Here is a 21005-nt window from a genome sequence, read left to right on the forward strand (position 1 = left end):
TACAGGGGGGAAGAATACTTATAACAAATATGACAGGTACAGATTTATATCATATACATAACATTATTTATACTTATATGAAGTTCATATAATTTGATAAAATCACAAAGGAAAAGGGGCAAAAGAAAATATATACACAAAAGGAAATTAATATATAAATAACGGAAGGAGATAGCAGGTCTCCTAACAAATATCTGCAAAGACAGCTACACAAAGACTCTCTTACACTGCTAACGGGAATATAATTGGTACAGTCCTTCCCGGTAGCATTTTAGCAATATGCCTAAAGTACCTTTAACATGTTTATATCATTTGATCCAATAATCACATTTCTGGAGAGCTAAGGAAATCATGAGAAATGCTGATAATAACTTTTGTTTTAGAGGTGCCCATTAAAAGACTATCAGAACAAAACATTTTTTAAAACCCTGAAGACTAATAATAATGAATAGGTCAACTAAGATATAGCAACTCAATGTCATATTACACATTCATTTAAAACAATTATTTTTCTTCACAGTTTTCTTTTTATAGCTTTTCTTTATCTCTGCAATATTCTACAAGCATGCTCTGCTTTTAATATTTTAAAATGAAAACTCATACTACTACAGTAAAAGAGGAGATAATATCTAAATTTAATGAAACAAGCAACAATAATACAAGGACACTGTTTGGAGATATGGAAGTATTACCTCAAATATTATCACCTATGTAGTATTCTTCACCTCCCCTCCAAAAAATGTTCATATTAAATTTAATCATGAGTAAATGGGCAACTCCAAATTGAGAGTCATTCTGCAAAACAACTGGTTTGGACTCTTCAAAAATACCAAAGTCATAAAAGAACAAGTAAAAAACAAAACCAAAAAGCTACCTGAAGCACCATTCCAGGTCAAAGGAGACTAAAGAGACAAAACTGAATGCAATGTCTAAATCCTCAACTGAAATGGGCAAAGACAAAAGCTACACTGAAACTACTGGTGAAACTAAATATGAACTTTGAATATTGAATTTCCTATGGTTTTGCAGGGAAAACGCCCTTGTTCTTGGGACACACATGCTGAAGAAGTGCAGTGTCTCAAATGGTTAAAGAAAAACACAGATATGCCAAATGTGGAAAAGTATTAAAATTGGAAAATCTAGGTCAAGGGCATATAGTCTTCAAGGTACTACATTTCTAACTTTTCTACAGGTTTTGAAATTTCTAAAAATAAAAGGTTGGTGGTGAAAAAGCACACAGCAGGATTATAGGTGGAGAGAAGAAAAGGAAACCATTACATTTCTTCACAAGACCTTCTATGCTGCTTGATTGTTTTTTGTCATGTGTGTAGTTTACGTTAATAAAACTTACTTTATAGCAAAAGTAAAGGCAATTCCTTAGAGTCTAACCACATCATCCTATTTAATATTCAAAAGATATATCTGGATTTCATAATTTATGTGTTCAATTAATATAGTACCTTAAAAAAAAGAAATCAATGGTGGAAAAATTCAAATGTCAGTTATCATATTATCAAGAATCATAAGACAGATTCCCTTTCTCACATAAGAAGGCACATTATTAGCTGGCAAACCTGTGTAATCAACCATCTCTAAAATCCAGAAATTACATCTCAGACATACTAAAGGCAACTAGAAGAGGACTATACTGAAGGGCTCGATTTCTGCCATTGCTGTCCATATGCTTTAATAGACACCTTCATTACTGAAGCTTCTTTTTTATCCCAGGTGTCCAGAAGCACTTCTAAATCCCAGATAGAACTGGTCAGCATCATTTAAGAATGGAATGGGAATGGAAATGGAAAGTGGAAACAAAGGAAAGAACTGTGTGTGTGTGTGCACGCTAAAGCAAAGTATTTATACACATATATAAATATATATATATCCCCTAAAGGTTAGAATAATTTTTATTGCTGAGAATTATCACAGTTCACTTAAAAAATCATGACATTATTTTACATCCAGAGTTCCAAAATCACTAGAGGAAAAAAAAAGAAAAAGACAAAATCACTAGAGGAAATTCTTAAAAGTCAAAAATTATCTGAAGATAATAACTCCTTCACATTGCTAAAAATAATTCTAATACCTATAATATCAACCACCTTTGGTAGGAAAAAGATCAATTAGCAAGAATTTCATGAAGTAAAAAAAGATAACCCAATTTTATAGCTACACATCCCATGGAAGAGTAGCCCACAAAGTTAACCAAGGACATACAAAGAACTGTCAGCTTTGGAGCAGCTTACTTTCCATTTATGGATGCAGTGCCAAAGATCTGTTACAGGAGCCTGCCCATATTTTGAATCGAAGACCGTTTCTAATAGAATATACTGACAAACCATTTTTCTAAAAAAAAAAAAAAAAAAAAAAAAAGGAAAGGGGCAATTGGATGGCTTTAAATGTTTAAGATTAGTAAGCTGCAAGACCATTCTTTTCTGGCTCTGCCTTCATTCATTTATAAAGTAATGTACTAAGTAAAAAAAGAACAATAAATCAGAAAAGATGAGTATCTTTCAGTAAAAGACCCAGTCTGGCATCAACATAAAAACAAGTACATATCAAACAAAAGCCCATTAGCACCCTAGAATAAATTCAGCACTTGAAAAATAAAACAACTTAGATCTATCACAACAGTTCACAATTTCATTATCTTTCTCGCTAAGCTCCCAGAAAATGATCTCTAAGAATTAATTACTAGAACATAGATATGCTACAGGGCTATCAACAAAGAAGTGATAATGACCACAAGGCAATTCCAAAGGACAGGAAAATTCTAAAAAAGGAAAACACATCACCAAACAACTGTGGTACACCAAGCTGAAAACAAACACAAGCAGCAAGCAGAACAATTACAGAAATGCCACACTAAAATTCAAGTTCAAATTGTAGCCAAGCCATGAAATGCTGGGAAGTACTAGCATATGACCGCTTAAATTGGGAGGCAGCAATTAGCTTCATACAGATATGCTTATTCAGCTGACTTGATAAAAGGCAATAATGAGAACACTAATATTCATAGGCATCAAACAAACATTATTCAAAAGTTTTCAGTCACAGTACTCCCTTCAACCATTCCTAGCAGGAAAAACAAACAAAAATACCTATACCATTCTTATGATACATCACAATCAGCAAGTAGAGACCGTAAGGGAGAGCAAGTGCAGAGAGGGGGTTGTGGCTGGACCAGGGTGGTAAGAAATAATCAGATTCTAGATATAATTTGGAGGTAAAGCCAAGATTTTCTGACAAATAGCAATCGGAGAAAAGAGAAAAAGAGAATCAAGGATAACCAAGGTTTTTGGCACAAGCAAATAAGAATAAATTTGCCATAAACTGAGATAGAAGACTGTAAGAGGACAGATTTGAGGGAAAGATCAGCTCAGTTTCAGACTCACTGAGTTTGAAATGCCTATTAGACATTCAAGGGGAGATGTTGAGTAGGTAGCTGGATATGCATGTAGGGTCCAGAAATACAGAAATTACAGCAGATTTATTTGGAGTTCTTTCTCTGTGTCTTTTCAAGGAATTATCCTGGGTTACAAATTTAAATGCTGGGGAGCAGGTGTAGTTCAGTGGTTGAGCACCTGCTTCCCATGTATGAGGTCCCAGGTTCAATCCTCAGTACCTCCTAAAAAAAAAATTAAAACGCTTTTATATAAGGCAACTGATTCAATACAACAGCAGAACAAATAATAATAAATGCTTAATGTGTAAGGGGTTTCCTTTTAGGGTAATGAAAATGTTTTGGAAGTAAATAAGAGGTGGTGGTTGCACAACACTGTAAATGTGCTAAATGCTATTGAACTGTTCATTTTAAATAGCTACGTGAACTTCACAAAAATAAAAAACATATTACAATAATAAATAAAACCCTTCTGTAACTCCTTTAAACATAACAATCACACAATGTGTGGTCTCCCAATTTGGGGGAAAAAAATCAATGAGATGAGAAATGGGACAACATAGATAACAGGAAACTGCCCCCGTCTGTTTTCCTTCCCTAGTCCTCAAGTTAGGGGAAAACTGGAGCTAATAATAGTTACTAAGTGTCTTTTATGTCTGGGTATCACACTGGCTTTCAGAAGAGCTCTCTGCTGAGATATTCTTCTTGCCAGGACAAGACAAAAATAAAACTCAGATTTCTTAGTATCAACTATTAGGACTAGCAGGTTCATACAAGCTATGTCATACATATTCTTGGGGATATATCCAGGGTATAAACAAATAAAATTAGTACTGGAAAATAAAACACCTACTGTTTAAAGCTTAGCTACTGTTCCACACAAAGTTTAACCTTTTTTTTTTTTTTTAAGGTACTGGGGCCATTAATCTCAGGACTTCATATGTGGGAAGCCGGTGTTGAACCTTCTGAGCCACACAGGCTCCCCCAAGTTGGTTTTTTCATTTGTCTGCTTGTTGTTGTTTTGTTTTTATAAGGCATCAGGAACCGAACCCGGGACCTCCATGTGGGAAGCAGACGTTCAACCACTTGAGCCATATCTGCTCCCTGATGTCATAAAAAACAGTACTCAAAATTTTACAAAATACAATGTCAAAACAAGCCTCCTTCATCCAAATAATTTAAATTGTAAAACTGAAATAGCTAATCAAATTTTTTTTAAAAACTGAAGACAAAGTAACTGCTTTTGTGAATTATATCACAAATAGTTAACTCACAAGGTCAATAACTAGAGAAAATCCTGCTCTCACATGTTTATGTCCTTTTAAAGCTCTGTGCTAATATTGGAACCAATATCCAGAATTTCCTTAGGAAAGCACTATAAACAAAATACAGAAGTTAAAATTTGAAGTTATGGAATCAACTGACTATATTAAAGTTTGCAAACAATGACTACACAATATTCGTGTTAAATTAACAGCAGTACTTTCAAGGTCAATATTATGTTTGCTCAACTTCTTGGAGTCACACATTTTTGTGATATTTTTAACATCTGACTAAAGCTTCTATCATCACAAGATGCTCACACTGTTTATAAACACTCGGAAACAGCAGCTGGTGTTCCTCAGTCACATCTTGTTACAATAAATGGAGTAGCAGTTTAAACTCAGTATACATTTTACTACTGGCATGTGAAAAAACTTTGCTTTAACTTAGAAGTTTTTTCCCCAATGACGGAGAAATACATATACACAATTAAACATAGGCAGTTCAGGACAAATTATGAGAAGATCACAAATACAAAGATTCTTATGCATGCATACAAGGGAGTATACACATCATACCAAATAAACAGCATAAGGCCTAAAAAATTTTTGAAATCAATGCTAAATATTGATCCTGCTTAAATCTTTTATCATTTTAAAGACCTTTCCCATTTCATTCCAAAAAATGCAGAAAACAGAAACTTACCCACACAAGCATTGAGAAATAGCCAATCAGTCTTTTTCATCCTGTTTTTAATTTGCTTTAGTTTTTTGAAGTCTACTTCAAGTTCTTCCTTGCTGCCAACAGCACCAGCCAATTCAATTCTCTGAAAATCCATTTTCATTTCAGAGTCCCGTTTCATAGCAGGAGGTGATCTTCTTTGGCTATTACCACTACTGCAGCTTCCCCTCCATCGAGCTCTGTCTTGCTCATTTATTATTGAAGAAGCCTCTTCAGTCTCTGCCAACTCTATTGCTTCAATGTTATTAGGTCTGGGATGATCACAAACAACACATTTTTTAGCCTTGGCCCAGTTTTCATATGTGCAAATAGCACAAGTCCAATGTTGGGTCCTTGTGTTCAGTTTATTTCTGTCATTGTATTCCTCGCAAGGATCAACAGAAAAAGCAACTGGTCTTGAGCCAGATCCTGAGGATTGAGGAGATTCTGTGGGACTCCTGGTCCTACGCTGGGATAAGCACTGAGTACATCTGATTGCTCTTGGCCAGTTCAAGTATGTGCACATGTGGCACGACCATTTATTTGCATTTTCCATGCTGTATGAAGACTTAACCCTTGGTCTTGCACTAGAGTCTGGACAAATCAAAGGACTACTTCCACCTTCCGTGCTGGAAGGATCCCAATCTCTACCAACATCACTTGAACCACTTTTAAATGGATCTTCTGTAATAATTGTTCCACTAGGTCTTTGGGCACGACACATAGTACATTTGATTGCAGATGGCCAATTTTCATACGTACAATATTCACAAGCCCACTTAATTCCACGTTCTGACATTGTGCACTTCTTGAAGTGAATTATGTCAGGCAGGAAGCTATAAATAATTAGGACATGGTTATTAAAATAATAACTATATAATTTCACCTCAAAAAACATGCCTGCCCAGAAAATATAAGAACCCTTCAACTTATAAAATATACATTTCTCAAATGATATATGTACAATTTTATAATGAATTATCTTCATTTTATATTCACAGAGATACTGAAGAAAGTTCCTAAAGGAAAAAAATCCTAAGACCTTGAGATATAATAAAATTATACTTTGAAATGCAACAGAGATAGACAGGAGATAAAGGGAGGTTTATGCTGAAAGATCTAACAAGGAAAGGGATTAAAATAGGGAAGCCTCTAACAGAAATGTTTAATTCCAGCCAGCCAATCACCATAAATTTAGAAAAGTTACCAATAGTTAAGCCTCTTTAAGGAAAGGAAAGAACACAAACCAAATACTATCTGAAAACCCATAACCATTCTCAAATTATGAACAACACAGTTATGCTACCCAGGTAAAGTATCACAATGTTTTAAATATTTCAAAAGATCAAAGTCAATTCTACCACCTTTGCTAAGGCAAAAGAGCAGCTAAAAATTGTTAATTATCCCCTATTCTTAATTAGCACAGGGAGAAAAAAATATACATTGAAGAGTAATCCTTACAACTCAAAAAGGAACACTGAAATAAAGTTCCTAGCTATCCTGTATCCTGAAAATCTAGTTCTGTCAGAAGCATGAAAATACTGCACATCACCTGTACCTGAGACAATCAAATCGACGGAACATTCCTGTATAATTTTGAGTATTCCCAATGTAATTCATAATAAAAATATATTCACTATTTAAAAGGTTCCTAGGACTCAAAAGTGGACTTTCTAACACTATACTATCATGAAGACTATTATTTAGTGACAACCAATTCATAAATGAAGCAACTTATATAGCAAATTTAGTAATTTTTTCTAAAGGCTTTAAATTAGGCATTGGTCACTTAAACCAGACTTTCATTTTCTTGAATTCCTTCTCATTCAGTATCATCCCACTACCTATCGCTAACCAGAAAAGAAAAAGAAATCTTAGGCAGTGTAATAGAAACCTTTCCCTCTCTCTCTGAGAATTTTTCCTGAATCTGAAAAGCTATATCCTTAATTTTAGAAGAGTATGTCTCTGCTTGTGAGGTCCTCATCCCATTTATACTGTGAACTCTATCTGGAGGACAAAATTCACGATAAGAAAGGCTACTTAATAGCTAAAATAAAAAATCACACTTACTAAGATTTTAGTTTCCATGCTATTACCTCCACCTTGCACATGGTTAGTATAAAAGTATGGTTTATAAATCAGACCAAAGACAAGATTCAGTCTTCATGCTGGCTCAGATTCTTACTTCCTCAGGAGATACTGCAAAGCGTGATAAGTGGTTCTGTCTGACTGTGAATAGCTATTCCTGTAAAGGAGACCAAAACTGAGTTTCACTTGAAGCCTGATACTTTATCCCAAAGCATTATTTTTTAAAAAAGTTTTATTTTAATCAGTTCTCTATTTCAATCCAACTCATTTAACAATGGACCATCATATTTAGAATTTTAATTTAACATAAAACACAGAAATAAATTTAGCTGATTGGGCTCTTCCGTCAAATTAGAAATGGCAAATATATTTTTCTATAAAACCTCAAATCTGTGTTTATGTGCTAATATTATTGATAATATTTATTGGTTGTATTGCCAATTCCTACCTTTATTACAGAGGGAAAGGTGGTATAAATCCAAGGAAGTTAAAAAAAATTATTGCCTATATTTATTTAGCTTTTAAATCACTTTCCCATTTGGCAACTGCATTTTCTTTCTCTAATGCAGGTAATCTAAATTTATTTGGCTTTAGGCTTTTAAATTGAGTTAGTATGCACTGACTACACATAATCTGACAGCAGTCCAAAGTGTGAAGGGCAGGGCGCTAAAATCATATAACCCATCTATAAGTAAATAATTGAGATTTAATGGCAAATTTCTTACTCAGCAGTTTCTCAGGAGTGAAGACAGAAATAAATTATTTGCCCATGCTACTGGAAATTAAAACGAGTAGAAACCCATCATGACAAGAACAAAATGTCATAATAAACCTATATCCAGAGCCACTACAAGTAATTTTGATATTTCATTTAAAACATTTATTCAAACATCCATGTCTGCTTAATAAGCCTCACTCTGATAAGCTTGTAGACATCACTAAGCAACTTATGACTTAATACTATCTTAGCTAATCTTCATGGAACTAATGTACCAGCACAGCATATCTAAATGTCCAAGTCTAACAAAATAATAATAATAAGCATAAAAAAAAAGAATCACTGATCCATATGCCTGGAAAATATTAAACAAAGAGCTGCTTTAAATAGCCTACCTGCATACTTTAGCACTCCCTTCCAAAAATCCAGGTCACTGAGCAATACCAAAACAAGCATGGGAGTTTTAAGAACAGTGCATTTGTATTAGAGAATGATGTACAAATTCTCACTCTATGGAGAACTGAGATTTGTAGAAATATTGTTTTTCAGGGACTACAAGCTAAAATACACTGGAAAGTATTATCTGAGAAAGCCATTTGGTAACCTGTGGTAATCAGTAAATGGAAGTGAAGAATAAAGATAACATCAGTTCCCTATGTGATTTTGCATTACTGAGATGAAATTAACACTGAACACCCACGTTTTTTTCCCCCCAGGTATCAAGACATCTCAAAAGGGACATGAAGTCTTACATTTTTTATTGTAACATTTTGTGGGATTTATGTATCTTTAAAAAAATAATAATTAAAAAAAGGACATGAAGTTATTTTCAATAGCAACCACTTTTAAAGACTAATACTGCAGAGCAGCAGACTTGGCCCAGTGGATAGGGCGTCTGTCTACCACACGGGAGGTCCGTGGTTCAAACCCCGGGCCTCCTTGACCCGTGTGCAGCTGGCCCAGGTGCAGTGCTGATGCGCGCGAGTGCCCTGCCACGCAGGGGTATCCCCCGCGTAGGGGAGCCCCACACACAAGGAGTGCACCCACTAAGGAGAGCTGCCCAGCGCAAAAGAAAATGCAGCCTTCCCAGGAAAGGTGCTGCACACACGGAGAACTGACACAAACAAGATGACGCAACAAAAAGAAACACAGATTCCCGTGCCACTGACAACAACAGAAGTGGACAAAGAAGATGCAGCAAACAGAGAGAGAGAGCAGACAACTGGGGTGGGGGGGGAAGGGGAGAGAAATAAATAAAATAAATCTTTTATAAAAAAAAAACTAATACAGCATACAGTAAAACTGTTACCAAATATTTTAGGCTAACACACATTCATATACCCAATTTAATTTACAAGTCTAATTTTACAAGCAACTCAGATTTCTAAGTTCTAGCCAATAATTCACACCTCAATTGGTACAATAAAACTACAATAAGGGAGAGGGAGAAAAGAATAGAACAGATGGAACAGGGAGTATTTTGGGGGTAATGCAAGTGTTCTACTTGATCCTGCTATAATGGATACAGGTCATGTTAAATTACATCAAAATTTATAAAAGTGTATGGTCCAAAATGTAAACCATAATGTAAACCATTGACCATGGTTAGGAGCTTTGTTTCAATATTTGTACATCAGTTGTAACAAACGTACCATTCATATAGAAAATGTTATTAATAGGGGAAGGAGGATAAAGGGGAGGATGTTGGGTATGGGAATCCCTGTATTCAGAATGTGACTTTTCTGTAACCTAAAACTTCTTTGAAGACAAAATGAAAAAAGTAAGACACTGGGGGAACAAATGGAAGAAAATGTCACTGCACATATAGGATAACAGATCTTACAGTGATGAAAGCCAAAATGTCAAAAAAAATTTTTAGTATTTTTTCATTATTTTTATCACAAATTTATTTTTTTTGTATTTTATTTCTTATTTTTAAAACTATCATTTCATTATCTTATTAATTGTATTTGCCTTTTTTATTGGCTTCATTTTTTAAGAAGTTTTGGACTGCAGAAGGGTTACAACTGTGGCAGGGAAGGATCACTGGTGTGGGATGTCACTGATGGGTGATACATGGAAGGAAGCTCACCTGGGCATAGATATAAGGCATACAAATGTGTTCAAATGTTCATTGTGGGCACTTCCCAGTGGGTGGAGAGTCACACAATAACCAGAGGAATATCCAATTCCCATCCTGTGGAGCTCTGCCACATTCTCTAACGTAACAGCTAGAATCCTGAGTACAGGGGCAATGACTACTAAAGGAGGATGGTCCACTGATGGGCCCTTGATATTAATGATCGTGCTTATGAACCTTTACTCTTGAAATTGAAACTTAGCCTACTATTACAGGGTGCCTAAGAGTTACCTCCTGAGAGCCTCATTGTCAAATGTGACCTCTCTTTAAGGCGAATTCAGCATATAAATGCATTACCTTCCTGCCAACATGGGGCATGATTCCTGGGAATAGCCTCCCTGGCACTGAGGGATTACTACCAAGTACCAACTAGTAATGAAACTGGAAAAAGACCCTGACCTAAAGGGGAAAAAGGTAAATATAAATGAGTTTATATGGCTAAAAGACTTCAAAGTGAGCAAGGAGGTCATTCCAGAAGTTACACTTACGTGCATCTCAACAGGATCTCACTGACTGCCAAAGTAGATACTACCACAAATAGCGAGGCTCCTCAGGGCACTGGAGATATCCAGACACTACAGTCAGGGCAGACAGTCAGAAGTTTGGTGCCTTACCAGTAGGCCTACTTTGGAATTTATGCTCCCCAGTGTGAAAGGACTGGACTCAGTTGTGATTTTCCTACACGTGGCTCTTCTTTCTATCTGAACTTATGATTAGTACAAGAGTTGTTAAATGTACGCCCAAGAGACTTAAATCTTTGGTCTGTCCCTGTGCCAGCTGGGCTCTGAATCTCAAAGAGTTGCAACACCTACTCTCCAGTTCACTGGTCTCATCCAGAACAACTAACATGGACGTGATGATGGACAGTTACCATACCAAGGAACCAAGAGTCTACAACTGCAAACAAGACAGCCCCATCCATCAGCCCTATGAGATCGCAGCCCCCTCTCAATTAGAGGTGGAATGGACATCACCATCCCAAAATCCTCAGGATTGGGGAATGAACTATGGACTGAAATAGACTTACCAGTATTCTACTATACAATTATTGTGATTCTAGCAATGGAAGAAATTTTATCAATAATGTGGAGACAGTGGCCACTGGAAGTTCTGAGGACAGGGAGAGGGACAAATAGGCATAACACAGAGACATTTTCGGGACTTGGAAATTATCTTGAATGACATTGCAATGACAGATACAGGCCATTATATATATTGCCATAGCCTACAGAATTGGGTGGGAGAGAGTGTAAACTACAATGTAAATTTTAATCCATGCTTAGTGGCAATGCTCCAAAATGTGTTCATCAATTGCAATGAATATACCACACTAATGAAGGATATTGTTAATGTGGGAAAATGTGGGAGATGTGGGGAGTGAGGTATATGAGAATCCCCCATATTTTTTATGTAACATTTATGTAATCTATCTTTCAAAATATTTTAAAAATTAAAAAAAATTTTTAAAAAGCAAAATTTATATAATACTCTGGACTTTCTTTAAGGGGAACTGGACACATGTTATTCTTAAGACAAATATTCCTTGGTTTCAATTCAATACCAGCAGTACCCATTCTGTGGACCAGAGAGTCTATATATTCATTTGTGCATCAAGGTCTACCTGGAGACTGAATAATATCTCCAAATATAGCAACCATTTAACAATATTAAAATCATAACTTCTGTATGCTTCCAAATCCAAATAATCAAAGAGCATAAGTATTATGATGCACATATTAATGGCCAGGGAAGTGGAGGGGAGTAGTAAATGAATCTTTTTTATGCTGTCACGCTTGACAATGACTTAATGAATACATACTTCTGAAGTGTTACTAAATATTCTAGAAGAAATGCATGTATATTGAAAATAATAACCATTCCCAAAATTGTAGCTACACTATAAATTCCCCCAACCACCTATAAAACAAACTGCTAATGAAAAAGAAATGAAGAACCGAAGGAAACCTCATCAAAGACAAGCTCCTTAAGATACAACCTGAAATGATCTCAGTTGTCAGTAAGTTTTAAATGATGACAAGTTACCCTGAGGAAAGACTGAGAGCAATCTTTAAAGTTTTTCTTTCTCATTAGTTTTATTACTATAAATCTGTGGAGATTTACAAATGCTCAAAAAGCATCTTGGGGAATATAGATGAAAGCTAAAACTAAGTGGGTATTCCACGCATGTTGAATTTTCAGGTTCTGTTAAAATATTACAAGGTATCCTGAATTGTCTATTTATGGAAATAAATTTTTAAAAAGACTACATAACTCTTAAGCCAAAAACCCCAAACAGTCGTTTCTTCTTTTCTCATTAACATCTTCCAACATCACTGTCTTACCAACAGTCAAGAGGAAAAGCAACTAGTTTGGAGCAAGAACAAAAAGACTAATGATATGATTAACTTTACATCTCCAAATATAACCTCATTTCAGGGCTCCAACTCCTATCCTGAGTTTTCCAGTTTCCATGAATGATACCATCAGTACCCCTGTAACCCACAATGAAACCCACAGACGTCTTTAATTCTGTCTTCTCCAGAGATTCTTCCTGGTGGTTTCTGTGCATTCAGTTCTTTTCTTCCCATTCCCACTGCCACCAACCCCTTCTCAGTTCAGGTCAGAACTACTGTACCAGTTCTGTTATAGAGGCCTACTAAGCTGCTTACCCTGCCAAATCCAGCCAAGCTCACTGCTATCAGAATAATCCTAATAATACCACCCTCTTTCTGAAGCTCTTCTGCAACAGTAAACCCTCAACTGTTTCTCATCAAACACATACTCCCCACACAAACATACCCTAATATGCACCACTCACCCTCAAACAGACCACACATGCCCCAAACTCATTCTTGTACTCCCTCCCCCACAATACACACATCAAGGCACTCCCTAGATACAAAAGCACCTCAGACACATTCACTTCCAGCAAATCCTTTAAGACTCAGTTCAGGGAGCAGATGTAGCTCAAGTGGTGAGTGCCTGCTTCCCATATCCGAGGTCCCAGGTTCAATCCCTGTACCTCCTAAAAACAAACAAACCATCCCTGTGTTTAGTAAAGTCCATAGAAAAGACCATGTTAAGTGACCTGAAAAGAGAAAGAAAAAGGTGGAGCGGACTTTTAAGCAACCTCAGACAAAAAGGAAAGACTCTAGAGCTGGAAGAGGGAATCTACTCCATGCTGCAGAGGTAGCTAGGCCTCAGGAGAAAATGTTTGCAAGGAACAAACTAGGGGCCAAGCACAGGCACTGGGGCTGATGGCAGAGTCACAGAATCTGAAGGAATCCTGTGGAAGGCAAGGGAATACAATACCTATGCAGGTAAAATTTGAACCATATGACACCAAACCTTTGACTAACATGAGGGAAGGGAGCCCCAAGGATGACTGAGGTTGAATTTCCTGCCAAGGGAGCTTAGAGTTCTTTAAATCAATTTGATTTAAAGAAAAATGTGGTATCTCTAACCTGAATTTTTGGGACTGAGATTCGTATTTGATACACTTGTGCTATTTCCCTACATCCCAACCAGCTTATAAACAGCAAAAACTCTGTTTTTCCTTCAGCTGACGGCACACCAGTTATGTTCATAATTAAATATATTACTCTATCAATGAATATCTAAAACATTACATAGCAAGTCATGACTACTGCATCCCCACTTCCTTGCCCATACATGAATATATATAATACATGTAATTTAATAGTTTATAAAATTGAAAGCACTTATGCCTCTGCTATTCTGGCATTTGGAATAAAGGAACTCAACTGAAAAGACAAAATACAACAATCATTAAATTCTTTAAGTGGTTCAGTTGAACAATGGAACCATGTGGTTCCATAATTCATAATTAAACACAACTTTCTCACTTAGCTTCCAAGACACTCCTGGTTTTCCTTCATTCTAAGGAGCTAGTCTTCCTTAATCACCTTTGCAGGCTTCCTCATCTTCCTGATTTTAAAAAACCCTGAGATTCATTCCTTATACCTCTTTTCTGTAATCACTAACTCTCTTAGGGAGCTCATTCAGTTCCCAGGCTTAAATACCACCTATATGCTGACGATTTCAAATTCTGAACTCCAGATTTGTGAATCCAACTGGCTACCTGGCATCTTTTAATGTTTAATAGACATCTCAAACTTAAACTGTAAAAAACTAAATTCCTGGTCTGTCCAATACCACCAATCTGTTCCACCCACAATCTTTACCATGTCAACTGATGGCAACTCATCCTCAGGCCAAAAAGCCTTGGCATCGTTTCCTCTTTTGTCTTAATCCCAAATCCCAAACCATCAGCAAATCTTTCTAGTTTGACCGTCAGAATATATCCAGATTCTGATCACTTCTCTCTACCTCCTCTGCTACCACCTGAGCTCCAAGCCACCACCTTATTTCACCTGGATTATACCAGTAGTCTCCTAACTGGTCTCCTTGCTTTTCCTGCTTTTCCCCTAGCACCCTACCCCTAAGCCCCATCTATTCTCAACACAGCAGCCACACTTACTATTTTGAAACACATCGTTTTAATTACATCACTCTTCTGCTCAAAATCCACAATTGGCTTTCCACCTCTCTCAAAATGCAAGCCAAGGACCCTAATGGCCCCTATATCATTTGTTCTTCCACCAGCTCCACCACCACCCTGGGCTTGACATTTGCTCTTCTCTTAAAACTGAACACTCTCTTTCCCTTCCACCACCCTCAAACACAAAATACACCTCTGCCCCAAGACAGCTGCATGATGTGCTCCTTCAGCCTCTTTCAGGTCTTTCCTCAAATGTTACTTTCAGCCCCTCAGCCTTCCCTGACCACCTACTTGAACTGCATTACCACCTCCGCACACCATTGGCCCAGCATCGCCCAGTCCCTTTTCTTACTTAATTTTCTCCACAGCATTTATCACCTTATAATTTATTTATTTCATTCACACACTTTCCCTCCACAAGGCTAGGTAACATGAGGCCTGGATTTTTAACTGTCTTCCCACTACTCTATTCCCAGTGTGAACAGTGGCTGGCACACAGTAGGCATCACCACAGATTTACCAATTAAAGACAGAGCTGCATTTCATGGACTGAATTTATTCAAAGAACTGGTAGTGTTCTAAGATAAACTAAGATTTAATTATTTCATTTGGTGATTCAAATCTTGAAAATTCTAAGGCATTAAAATATAAAACATCACTGATCACTATCCTGTAATTGCCAAGTTACAGAAACCTGAATTTTTAGAAAAACTAAAAATCCTATCTCCCAAGTGAGCAAATGAAATACTTATGCAAAATAATGCTATATGTTTATTACCTTTATTTTTCTTAGCAAATACTTTAGTATTAAAACCTCTTGGGGTATATGGGAACTCTATTTTCCACATGGTTTTTCTAATAAAATTTTTATAAAGACCTGCTTCTAGCCTCAGATCTGCTCAAACACCTTTGCACAGGTCACATAACTGGTTTAAGACCCCAATGAGAAGAACATTACACGCATTGAAGTGTTTTATATCATATATTAAGACTTGTCCAGCAAGGCCAAAGAGCATTAATGAATAAGAGAGTAAATTCAGATCTGGATGTCAGAATTCAAATCCCAGCTCTGGCCCTTTCTAACTTTAACTTTGATCACATCCTCTAACTTGACTGAGCCTCACTTTCCTACTCTGAAAAACAGAGCAACAATAATATCTTTATATTCTAGGGCTTGTATGAGCATAAAATGAGTCAATTAGCACATGGTAAGCCCTCTAAACTGTCAGCTATCACCATCAGGAACTAAGATGTGACTGTCGATAAATAATTGAGCAGTATATTTTCCTAAGCAAGAGGGTGAGGGGGTGGATCACGAGGAATATGACAATGAGAACAAGAATTTCAAAATTCATCTGAGGCATCAGATGAATAGCCAAACTCTTTTAAAACTCAAATTCTTACTATTAATTGGGTATATATATTTATTTCCTAAGCTTCACAAACAACCCTAGAATCCAATTCAAATGAAGACCAAATCAGAATTTCATGTTTCTGGGCCTCAGTTTTCCCATCGACAAAGGCTTGTTTCTCCTTTCCTCACAGATCTGAAAGTCTATGATTCTACAACACATGTGTAAACATTCCAAATCTGAGCAACCTAAGCCACTATGACCATCCATGAGCTGCTTAATTACTCAAGCCCTACTATGTAAAGAACACAAGTACAAAACTTTGGCAATCATTAAATATCCTTTAAAAGTACTAAATCTATGTGAAACTGTGTATAAATAATCAAGAATTAGTAGTTCTCAAAAATATGCTGCCCTTCTCAAACAAAGAGCAGATTTGAACTAAACATACTTGCTGAGACCCCTTCCCAAGAATCTGTGGACAAGTGGACAAATTTAAATTAAACAACATCTGCTAGGGTGAGCTTGGCCTTTATTTGCACCTTAACTTAGGAGATAACTCTTTCAACTACAACTAGCCTAACAAAGAATTTAAAGTTTACATTTTTATCTGTCAAGACCACATTAATTACGAAAACCTGAAATAAAAACTAAAATGCTAATGGCTCAAAAAAAATTAGATAATTAACAACCTATTGATTAGAATGAAAGAAGATATAGAAGACAAAAAACTAACCAATAACTGGACCAAATCTAGAACAAAACAACGGCAAAGCTGTTTCTTTTCATCTATCTTCTTCTAGTCATTTTAAGAATTCTACCTCTTTACAAACCAGTTTTATCTGTAATTTTATCAACTTCCTCTGTTCAAACACATCAGTTCCTCGACAGTAACAAGAAAGGGAGTAATACCTATAGATCTTGAGTTATTAAAGAACCCGTTTTAGCATGGTTCCTTTACAGTTTCAGACATCACAAGTCAATAGTGCATCCCAAATTACAATTCCAAACAAAAGGAACTTACTGTAACAACCTGAACATGGTCCTGTGTTAAAGGAAAGCAAAGAATGTCTATCTGTGAGAAAATTAAGACTCATCTTTGTGAAAGAGTCAAGAATCATCCCTTGGAATCTCTATTTTCTCATCTATAAAAAAATGAAAGAGCTGAACAAGATGACATCCAGATTCCCCATCCCCTCTGCTAAACTCTAATTAGTAAAAAGTCTTTCAATCTTCTATGTAAAGACTCACTTTCAAATCTTGTTTATTAAGCTGATTTTACAAATACTTTATTTCCGAAGGTAATTTCCTAAACTTTTCTCTGCTCCAACTGTGAAAAATCCTGAAAGAGTCAGGTCCAAATTTTAAAATGTTCACTAATATTAAATTAATGATCACATAAAAGATCTAAGCTTTACTTTTAAAATGAGGCTCTCTTACACCACATACCATATCACCTAGGAATTACTTGTGCAAATAATAATAAAAGTTATTGACTCTGAATTTGATCAAGCCTTTACACCTAACTGCAACTTTACAGGAAATATAGGAGATAGAGGAACAAACTAATATATCTTGGGGATGAAATCAGTAAATTCCAAAATGCACGGAAGTCCACAAAAAAATTATCCAATTTCTTCAAAAAATAAATGGCAAGGAAAAAAGAGGTGGGGGGAGTAGTAGGACCCTTTAGGCAAAAGCAGAATTAAAATATTTTATCGGGAAACGGACTTGGCCCAGTGGTTAGGGCATCCGTCTACCACATGGGAGGTCCGCGGTTCAAACCCCGGGCCTCCTTGACCCGTGTGGAGCTGGCCCATGCACAGTGCTGATGCGCGCAAGGAGTGCCGTGACACGCAGGGGTGTCCCTGTGTAGGGGAGCCCCACGCGCAAGGAGTGCACCCCATAAGGAGAGCCGCCCAGCGTGAAAAGAAAGTGCAGCCTGCCCAGGAATGGCGCCACCCACACTTCCCGTGCCGCTGACAACAGCAGAAGCGGACAAAGAAACAAGACGCAGCAAATAGACACAAAGAACAGACAACCGGGGGAGGGGGGGGAATTAAATAAATAAATAAATCTTAAAAAAAAAAAAATTTTATCAATCAAATCCAATATATGGACCTAATTTTTTGAATCCTGGTAGGAACAAACCAAATGTTTAAAAACCGTGTGTATAAACAAAGAAAATAAAAACAATGATTTAATAATAATTATTGTTTAAATATTTTTGTTGTGATAATAGTATGCTTTCCATGGTTTCCAAAGAGGATTTTTCTCTTAAAAGAGGCATACTGAAATATTTACGAATGAAATTATGTCTGGAATTTGTTTTAAAACAGTCCTTTGGGAAGGAGGAGGAGGAATATAAATGAAACAAGATTGGCCATATGTTGATAACTGATGAATACATAAATATTCATTCTACTAGTCTCTCTGCAGCCACATAAATAATAATAATAAATGACTGAATTAGAAAATCACCATTTGGCAATCATCACAATAATGATGAATTCAGAAAATTATTCTCAACAGATGTTAAAACCAGTGCATGAAAGTTGAGAATCAACAGGGTATTTATACAGTCTCAAAATATCTCCCCACAGAAACTTTACAATGAAGAAACTTCAAAGACACTACCTTAATCAAAGTAACCAATGTTAATGTCATCAACAATGACATGAATTGTCTCCTGAAAAGTCATGCGAAGAACCAAAAAATACATAGCCTGACTCTAATCATGAAAAAGCACCAGACAAACCCAAATAAAAAGGCTTCCTAAAAAATAACTAGCTTACACTCTTCAAAAACACCAATTATCATGAAAGACAAAAAAGACTTTATTCATATTAAAGGAGTCTAAAGAAACATGACGGGATGCAACACATGATTTGAGATTTACTTTTGCTTTTATAAAGAACATCACTGGGACAAGTGACAAAATCTAAATATGATTTACAGAGTTTTACAAAATCCTATCTTTAAGAATTAGAACAGTATCATATAATTTTTCCTGATTTTTGATAAATGTACTGTGGTTATGAAAGAGAAAGCCCCCGCTTTTAGAAGTACACAGTGAAATATTTAGGGGTAAAAGGGCATAATAAAGTCTGAAGTAACTTTCAAACAGTTCAGGGGGAAAAAGTATAATTATATATATGCCATCAGACAATAAACCCTACTAAGCTTCAAAATACTTTCACATACATCATTTTCATCACAACACAAACTATGAAATAGGTACTGAAGGCATTACCACTACCCTTTTATATGTGAGTGAGCTAAAGGTAATATCTTAAACCCTTTTAAAAAGTATCCCTCCTTTCCATTCTCACTTCAACTACTTATTATTGTACCTGGTCTTCCTATCCTCCACATCTCTGGCAGTGTTCTTATCAAAATGAAGAGCCGGGAAGTAGACTTGGCCCAGTGGTTAGGGCATCCGTCTACCACATGAGAGGTCCGCAGTTCAAACCCCGGGTCTCCTTGACCTGTGTGGAGCTGGCCCACGCACAGTGCTGATGCACGTGGGGAGAGCCGCGCCAAGCTGGGGTGTCCCCGCGTACGGGAGCCCCATGCACAAGGAGTGCGCCCCGTAAGGAGAGTCACCCAGTGCAAAGGAAAGTTCAGCCTGCCCAGGAATGGCACCGCACACACAGAGAGCTGACACAGCAAGATGATGCAACAAAAAGAAACACAGATTCCCGTGCCTCTGACAACAACAGAAGCAGACAAAGAAGAACGCGCAGCAAATAGACACAGAGAGCAGACAACTGGGGTGGGGAAGGAGAGAGAAATAAATAAAATAAATAAATGTCTTAAAAAAAAAAATGAAGAGCAGATCCTGCTATTCTGCAGCTTTAAAACTTTTCAACAATATCGTACTAAACTAAAAAGTCCTAAGCAAGTCAGGCCCTTCATGCCAGTCTTTAAGTATCTCCTCTTCCAACATTCCCAACACACACACACACACACACACACACACACAAGGTAAGAGTCTTATAATATTTTCCTATACTGATTTATTACTGCTTTTCATCAAAGCTTTACTAAACTGAAATTTACCTTATTTTACTATGAGAACAGCATCTCTTGATATTTATTCCCTATTCTCTCACGAAGACAAAAACATACTGCACTTCTTAGATGTGGGTTCAAGTTCCCCTCCACCTTTTACTGACTCTTGAGATACTGCATTGGGTAAATCCTTAGAATTCAAGCCATTTCATCTGAAGAATGGGGATAATAATGTCTCACCTATCTTCAAGTAGGGGCTAAAACAGATCATCTAAAGACCCAAGACCTATAATTAATATTACAAACAATTACAAGCTTGAAATAACACCACTTTTAAGTTTTATATGGAATTTTAGGTCACAGAAAACTTTTAAATTATATTTCATTTAATCCTCAAAATAATCCCAAGATAGATATTTGCTTTTATGACAAGGTATTATATGTGACTTTATGACAAGGAATTGTACGTGGCTTCAGGACAGGTGAGACGACTTGTGGAGGGTCACAAAGCTAGGAAGTAAACCCCAGCTTCTGACTCTACTGTCACTAGTGCACCATGGCCTTCATGGCCTTCCAGAGTTACAAAGACTTTTCCCCATAAAATGAAACATGAACATTAGGTTCCAAGACTAGATGACTGTCTAGTCACTGCCTCTAACAGCATGCAGCAATGACACTACCTCAAAAGCAAGTCCCAAAATGGTTACTTCTCTCCAGCTTCCCCTATTATGCCCCTAGTCCAAGCCACCATCATCTCACTTCCACTACTGCACAGAGGCCTAACT

General features: G+C 36.6%; 1 protein-coding gene across 10 annotated transcripts in view; it reads right to left on the bottom strand.

Moving 5' to 3' along the window:
- The window catches only part of ZRANB1 (zinc finger RANBP2-type containing 1), a 68210-nt gene that overhangs the window by 36845 nt on the left and 10360 nt on the right, over nucleotides 1-21005 (bottom strand). For 3 of the 10 annotated variants that reach the window (XM_071215630.1, XM_071215633.1, XM_071215632.1), the window contains exon 2: nucleotides 5372-6222. The exons of 4 other annotated variants lie outside the window; for them this stretch is intronic. In XM_071215630.1, the coding sequence (XP_071071731.1) occupies nucleotides 5372-6185 (814 nt within the window). In that variant the 5' untranslated portion in view covers nucleotides 6186-6222. Of the gene's footprint in view, nucleotides 1-5371; nucleotides 6223-7456; nucleotides 7632-21005 lie in introns of those variants that run through there. 3 more of the 10 variants (XM_071215629.1, XM_071215631.1, XM_071215636.1) reach the window with 2 other exon arrangements.

This window comes from Dasypus novemcinctus, chromosome 6 (assembly GCF_030445035.2).
Source record: "Dasypus novemcinctus isolate mDasNov1 chromosome 6, mDasNov1.1.hap2, whole genome shotgun sequence".
NCBI lineage: Eukaryota > Metazoa > Chordata > Mammalia > Cingulata > Dasypodidae > Dasypus > Dasypus novemcinctus.